At 37.7% G+C, this 8,336-nt stretch overlaps 1 protein-coding gene across 3 annotated transcripts in view; it reads left to right on the top strand.

Moving 5' to 3' along the window:
* GRIK5 (glutamate ionotropic receptor kainate type subunit 5) overlaps window positions 1-8,336 on the top strand; it is a 3,838,183-nt gene that overhangs the window by 2,817,481 nt on the left and 1,012,366 nt on the right. For all 3 annotated transcript variants that reach the window (XM_044080789.1, XM_044080790.1, XM_044080791.1), the window contains one exon: window positions 2,688-2,866. In XM_044080789.1, the coding sequence (XP_043936724.1) occupies window positions 2,688-2,866 (179 nt within the window). The remainder of the gene's footprint in view (window positions 1-2,687; window positions 2,867-8,336) is intronic.

Raw genomic sequence — 8,336 nt, 5'->3', positions numbered from 1 at the left:
AGCTCCAAGATAATAATTCACATTGAACATTTAGTAAATGCTAGTGTCAAGCAGATTACAGCCGTAAGCAATAACAACATTTAGCACATATAGTACTAACTTATTATAAAACACTTTACAAAATATAACATTATTTTCAAATTTAAACATACATAACATTACATTCAGGTTTAAGACACACTGAGCAGCAGTTATACAATTGACCCTTCCTGAAATGGAGTGGTAGAAAAAAGTTAGAAGTAGTCAAAGGTAAGGCACCTAAGAAATACAGAGGTCACTGTAGGACATAATACTCATAACCAGCTTTGTGATGACAATTCATTTACAGATTTCTGGTTATATACCCAACCATTGCTTGGCATTTATAATGAGCACAGCATTTAACTACATATTCTAATGGTCAAGTACAGACATGCAATATGCTTTGTATTGACTTAATTGTATCTTGTGTTGTTGTGATTTTGTTTAAATCATTGTATTATTTTGTCTTGCATATGGGTCTTGACTGAAAATCTGCTTCATGTGATGTCAGTTAAGAATTGATCAAATAAACAAACAAAAAGTGACTGAAATAACACATTATTGTACAAAAGCTTCCATGATAAAACAGTGTTTTCACTCTCTTTATTAAAAGAACTTCTTCAGAAACAAAATGTTAAACAACATCATATATGTCATATATAGCTATTTCAAAACAACACATGACTACCATCCATTGGCATCCAATCAATTTTGAAACAGCACATGACCACTACCATCCAATCAGTTTCAAAACAACAAATGACAACTACCATCCAATCAATTTTAGCAATTACAATTTGTTTGTATGTTTGCTGGGATAAGCTGCAGTACCCCATAACCCTGTTTTATCAATACCATAGCGAACATTAGATAGAGGTTGCATGGTTGCAGACATATTTCTAATTATAATAACTGCCAAGGTGTTGCTGGCAGTGATTCACTGTTTGAAGGATTTTGTTTTGTATTTCAAACAGTGCAGTGTAAAAGTTAGCATGCATAAGTAAGGGTGTGTGGGGGGAAGCTTCCATGTCGGGGATTGTTAGCATGCTGCCTTCCATGTAAAAACATACCAGGTAATTAAATCATACAGTATATAAGGAAGAAAAAATTGGGTTACAGCTTTTATAAAGAGGAATAAAACAGAACCATGTGAAAAACAGCATATTTTCAGAACCAACTGTGTCCAAAGCAAAGACATTTTTCCAGTCTACAGTGAATTGTGGGTATAAAACAGCATCTGTATTAAGAACTGAAGACCCCCAGTGAGTATGTGAGTATTAATTTGGATACTGTACATCTTGATTTGTGTGTGCTGATCATGTATTGGACTGGTGTCTTTGCTATTTGCAATGGCATGGCTTGATAAGCAATGTTAGCTTTTATTTTTTGTGTTCTGAGTTGTCTTAAATAGTGCTACAATGTCATCTAGTTGGAGAATTTCTAGTATCTTACACTTTACAGACTTTAAACTGGAGATGAGTATTTCTTTATGGAAAGTGGAGAGTTTATCATAGTTATAGCAATGTGTTTGTAAGTAGGGTTGTGGTCCCTTGTAGCAAATGAAAGGGGGTGGCCATTTAAGGTGTCTGAGAAGGAACCAGTTGTGATAATTTTGTTTGTACTGTGCTGAGAATCCAATTTATAACAGAGGCCTTATCACTAGAATTGTTGTATCTGGAAGGGGTGAAGATGAGTCAAATTAAGACATGCATGTTAACGTCTTTATTAAGGGACCCTGAATTTATGAGTTGTCAGTCAATATTCAAATTATCTAATATAATAGATACTTGCGGGATATTGCAAGAAACCCAAGAGAAGAAGAAAGCTGGAAGAACTCTGCATGTAATTATGGAACAAGTTATAGTTGCATTAGTCATTAGGATAAATAATGTATAGAATGGGGATAATTTTCACAGGATCGACGTATGAAACAAGGCGACAGTCATTGATGTTATTACACAGTGACGGACTCTGAAATGATTGAAAGAAATCACTTGTTGGTGTTAAAATGCTAGTTGCTTAAAATGGTCTTCTGTTTAATTTGGAGGATAAAAGACATTCTATGTTAAATTGATTGGAACAGATATAAGAGAACTGAAAGGAAAGAAGTAGAAACTGAAAGAAACAATTCACATTGATAGAAGTAAAATTTGATGACAAACTGAGAAAAGCTGCAAGCTGTTTTTTCTGCATAACATTTTTTTTTATTTCTACTGTTTTTGTTAAAGTTATTCTTTGTATTCCCAGAATTTAAACCAAGTTTCTATTTGCTGTACTTTTCTTTGTTTATAGTCTCTGAATAAATAACTGAATTGGTTAATTATGAAGACTGTAATAAGAACCTGTTACTTCATACCTTTGCTTATACAAATAAAAGGACACAGTTTCTTCAGTGGAATCACAACAGCCACAAAGTATATGAAGTTACTAGTTTACTGTTCCCACATACATAAGGAAAACAAAAGATGTCCCAGTTCATAAAGACTGCTTCTAACTTGAGAGATTGATGTTTTCTTTTTTGTACCATTATCTCAATCTGGTAGGGCAACTTACATATTGTAATACTGGAATAGCTTAATTGCTGCTTTGAAGCTAATAAATCTTTTCTTTTCTTACCTCTCTTTGCTAACTGTGTTGACAGTTGTCAATTTTATTTCCCCGAACAGGTCTGCTACGTCTAGAAGAGCTCATCCGTCAGTTTCTCATCTCTAAGGACACCCTCTCCATCCGAATGTTGGATGACAGCAATGACCCTACACCCCTACTGAAGGAGATCCGTGACGATAAAGTTGCCACTATCATTATCGATGCCAATGCATCGATTTCATATCTCATTTTGAAAAAGGTAAGTGGAAAAAATTGGGTTTCAGTAATGGCATTATGTTGGGACATTAGGACTTTATCATTAAACTGTAGCATTAAAATGAGACTGTGATGATTCTTGGCCAGTATAACCTTAAACATAAGAACTGCATTTATTCCTTTCTTGTATCCCTTTGCCATAAATGTTAATCTGATTCCAAACAGGCCAGATCATAGAGTCAGTGTATAGACAGCAACAGCACTTTCTCCTACCTTAGTTTCAGTTTTGGTAGCAGTTTACTGGTAGTATTCCTGAAATGTGCTCTCCCTGCTGCTTATATTGTTAGCAATGGTGAGGGTCAAACATACTCCCTAAAGTGGCTGCCAGTTCAATAGCATGTGACAGCAACAATTGATTTCCTACTGGATGAAGAAAAACGTCATAATATTAGCACACACATACACACACTCCTCTTCAAACTAAATGCATTGCCACACTACCAGTGTGCATCTTATCACTAAATAAAAATAGATTTGTCCTAAGCATGTGGTGTCATGAAGTATTTATGTTCACATCTGAGTCATAACCATATACTGTTCATGGCACGTTTAATACCCACTCATTAGCGCTTGTATAGCACTCACTGACATATTCTTTGTTTTGAACTAGCAGATGTTTGACAGTTGTAATTGAAAAAGTTGTGCTACCTCATGTTTAGGGTTAAAAGTGGAAACACATTCCTAGAGGATCCTGTCTACATGAAGCGAGGCGGTGTAACTGGTCTCACATAATAACTTGCTCCACAATTTTCAGACAGTTAATCAATTTTAACTCAAAATGTATTACCTACTACACAGAATATTTCATGCATGCCTCAATCTCTAATCAATGTGGAACGGCAAAACTGACCCCTTAATGGATGCCTTGACCTGGCATAGTTTCTTGCTTCCTTCTTTAATTTGCTTTCCTTGTTCACTATCTAGAGCTGTCTGTCATAACGTCAGAGTGATAGACACATGTATAAATCTATGTATTGTATATATACAAACAAAAGGTTCATAGCTGTTTATAGCTTTGGTATACAGACTCATCAACACTCAAGCAGATACAAAGAGCTATGTACTAACACGCATACTGTTTTCATATGAATGTATAAGCATTCATTTTGTATACATACATATACATATATGTGTGTGTGTGTGTGTGTGTGTGTGTGTGTGTGTGTGTGTGTGTGTGTGTGTGTGTGTGTGTGTGTGTGTGTGTGTGTGTTTGTTTTGCAGGCAATTTGGCTTTTCCTTGCTGGCCATCTTAAGAAATGAATAAAAAGTAACAGAAACAGAGAAATGGAACATATTTCGTACATCCATTAATTACTGCTCTGACCACAATTATATAATTCCAAAGACATGCATCTGGAGCATTTCTCCCCGGGCCTCCACTGAAAACAGGCTCTGTGGAACCTAGTCGGACTTTCCCGGTCAACAAATGTTAAATAAATAAAAAAATAAATAAATAATTGTCTGTACAATTACAGAACCCTTTTTCAAACATAGGGTAATTATGTCATCATGGTCCTACAAACAGTACTCCATCTATAAATCCACATTCATGCCTCATCTGTCCATCATATTCTCAGCATGATTCTGTATTCTTTCTGAATGAAGTTAGGGATTAATGCAGTTTTGTGGCACCAGTGTTGTGCTGAACTTGTGTGACAGTGGTACGGTAGCTCTTTCCTTTCAGGAAGATGACATGTGGAGCCTGGAAAGAAGGTTTTGTGTTTAGACAAGTTAGGAAGTGAGGATGCTTCTAACATCTCATGTCCCTACTTTAAAATATAAGTTTGAATACAAAAGAGCAATGTTTCAAACCTGTATGCAAGAGCAAGCTTAATATTTTTGTTATTTTCTAGGAAGTATTTAATTCAAGGATGGCGTTTTCAGTGGCTTATAGTGGTTTTATTTATTTATTTATTATTTTGTTTGTCAGGCAGATGGAGATCCATGGATCATTTTCAGCCCTGATAATGCTTCAGATATAAACAGATATTAAACAACATACTTCAGAAGGAAAGCTCTTTCAGCACAAGGGCCCACCAGAGTCATGCAGTGGATATTAAGTATGTGCTCTGTTTGGTTCCCTGGTTGTAATGCTGGTGTTGTATCAGAAGCAAGTTAATTATTTTATTTATATTAAAATTCCACTCTTTATTCGCATTCATGCACTATTGATTTTATTACAGTCTAATATTTTGACACAGACTGATTACTTTTAATGAAGTTGCGTGAGTGGATGGTTCAGATTACCGAATGTGACCCTAAGTGTCTAAGCACGTAATACAATTTTAATTTCCTGTGAGTAAGTAGAGATACATCATGAGTAACGACAAAGAACAAAGTCCTCAAAGTCAGGAGTCAAAGACAACGTTGCTTAGGCATGAGAGCCATGCAGTAGAAAGCACTGAAAGAGTTTTGCATGGCATAAACCCTAAAATAACTTCAGGGATACGGCAGTCAGTAGTAATGGTGCTACATACTGAGGTAATGTGCCAGGAGGTGAGTACTGAATGGGGCAGAAGGACCTCTGACACAGCATTATTATGGTGGGGAGTGCTGGGACTGGTTCAGATTGCATAGTTGAGTGATACCGCCACGATAAGCAGTAAAGAGTGCATTAAGCATTACATATACTGCCATTTTATGCTGCATTAGAATGCATTCAGAAGAGCAGGGTATAACGCTAAATAGTGCGAGAATGTAGTGCAGCTGGTATTATTTACACTAGAATGGTAACTGTAAGTGTGAAGAGATTTAGAAGTTCATGCCAGGGTAGAGTATAAGGAAGTATGCTAAGATGGCACAGTGGTATGTTGATATCATTCAGCATTTCTGCTATGCATATTAATGACCTAGAATATGTTAAGGGTACCAGTGAAGTTAAACTTGAGCTGTTATTATGACTTGATTACTATTTGTTTTGTATAGTTGTAGTGGCTAACCAAGTGAAATGGTAGAAAAACATACTATATATTATTCAGTATGAGTTACAAAACCTTGAGTGCAATCTTGTCTCAATTCATCAGCCCAGTTATACAGAAAGGCACACACACAGCTTCCACAATAATAAATGCACTGCTTGTTTGAGACAACCAAGGCAGTAAAATTATGTTTGCATGGGTGGTACCTGACATACCCCACTCACCAGCTGCTGTACAAATGTCATTACTTGGCAAGAAACACAAGAGCGCACAATAGACTTTCCCCCCTAAATTGATCTGTTCATGTATGCAGATGACCTTATTCTCCTTCAATCCAGTTTGATGGTTAGTTGCTTATCTGGTGCCAGGATCTGCCAAATCATGCATGCACTCAAGTCATTACACCACAGGCACCAGTATGATTCCATCGTAGTCCATGTAAGTATAAATAACCTGAACTATACCTCCCTGTACCATATGAAGAGAGACATTAAGGAGCTCTCAGATTATGTGTCTCAGTCTGGTATGAGCTTAGCAGTGAGCAGCATACTACCATCACTGAGGATGATTCTACAATATGAGCGAAAAATGATTGATTTTAAAAAACTGGTTGTCTTTCTGGTGTCATTCTAAGGGGATCCAATATTTGTCAGCTTAGGAGCACATGGTTAATAGACCAAGCTTCTTTGCCAAGGTTGGTCTGTGCCTGTCCTCTCTAGGCTTTTTAATACTGGATAAAACATTACCCCCCCCCCCGTGCCTTTTTTATGCAATGACAAACTGACAAGCCTACAGGCGTAGCAAAATTATCTAATCAAAACCTTAATCCCTGTGCCTAAAAAAAACCCACTTCACTCCCTTCAAGCCCTCCTCACACTTGAGAACACATGAGATTACAGACATCTGTGTAGTTACAAAGATATGGTTTAAAGAGGCAAAGAGTACCCCAGAACTGTCAGGTTTCAGTGCCTTCCACACTTTTTGACCAGTAGCTGCACAGACAAGGGCTAAAGGTGGAGGTGTCTCAATATACATCAATAACAAGTATACCTTGAGGATGTTCAAACAGGATAATGTGCTGGAGTTTTTCCATGTGCAGATCACCATACACAAAATCCTGTACTATGTTGTAGCCTGGTATGGGTCACCCTCCATGTCCCAAGAAGCTCACCATGCATACTTGGACCAACTGAAGGCACTTGCCATCCAAAAAACACCCTTCTCATGGGAGACATTCATTTGCTCTCTGGCACACAGACTCCTGGACTTCGTAAATACAAACACCTTTGACCAAATAGTGAAAACTCCCACTATACGTTCTGACAAAATAGACCTCATACTCACAAATATGGGAGAATGCTGCACCCCCCCCCCCCCCCCCCCCATGGCTTGTCCTCCCTAGTAAGGTCCAACCATAAATCTGTCTCCTTCAAAATCAAAATCAACTTTGTAACCCCAGTAATACTGGTAACAGTTAGGAACTATTCCAAAGCAAACTACCTTTCATTTTGTAATGGTTTGTCAAAATTCAGTGCCCTCTAAACACCAAGAGCACAGCAGGCCTACTCTGAATTGCTATCAGAATCTCTGTAAAACCATATCAATTTCTTTATAAATGTTGTTTTAACTAGCAGAAGTAAGCCCAAAACTAGCCCCAGAAATAAACAGGCCTGATAACATACCAAATTATGCCTAAAATCCAGAAAAGTAATTCCCCATAAAGGTAAAACTCTCTCATCAAAATAAATAGGTGACTAAGAGGGCTAATTAGGTCAAAAGTCAAAAAAGCCAGCTTTGAAGTTAAAATTGCCTCCCAGGTGAAAGATAACCACAAGACCTTCTTCAGCTATGTCAGAAACCTCAAGGGCAGCATGCACCAATGTGCTGAACTGGTGGTTAATGGTGCAACATTCACCAACCCTGGCGATAGAGCAAACCTGTTAACAGACAAATTCAGTTGCAGCTTTACCTCCCCCCACCACACACAGACACACACACACTTCAACCATCCCCCAAGAAATACCCTCAGTCATAACCCCTGCAACATTAACTAGGGAGCATGTACTGGCTGCACTTGCTAAAACCAAGAGCACAACCTTAGTGAGTCCTGATAACATCCTGGAATTCCTAATGAACAGTCTAAAATATGACTCATCAGTACTCCTGGAGTCAATATATAAATATAGTCTTAAAGCAGGCTTTGTGCCATGAGAATGGAGGACTGCAGCAATCATCCATCTTCATAAGGGTGGACCTTCAACAGATCCTGGCAACTGCAGACCCATTAGTCTTATTTGCAAAGCCATGGAAAGAATCATCATGGCAGTTATCACCAAGGATATCGGAGACCTCCAGACACTGGATCCATCCCGATTTGGCTTTGTCAAAGGAAGATCATGCTTACTGAATCTGGTGGCCTTCTTTATAATGGTCACTAATGCAATGGATGAAGGGAAAGCAGTGCATACTGTCTACTTAGATCTCACTAAAGCATTTGATATAATCCCCCCCTTCAGGCATTGTTAACAAACTTAT

The sequence above is a fragment of the Protopterus annectens genome, chromosome 8.part0, assembly GCF_019279795.1.
Source record: "Protopterus annectens isolate FY-2018-M chromosome 8.part0, PAN1.0, whole genome shotgun sequence".
In the NCBI taxonomy this organism is placed as follows: Eukaryota; Metazoa; Chordata; order Ceratodontiformes; family Protopteridae; genus Protopterus; species Protopterus annectens.
This window is presented reverse-complemented; position numbering and strand designations above follow the sequence as displayed.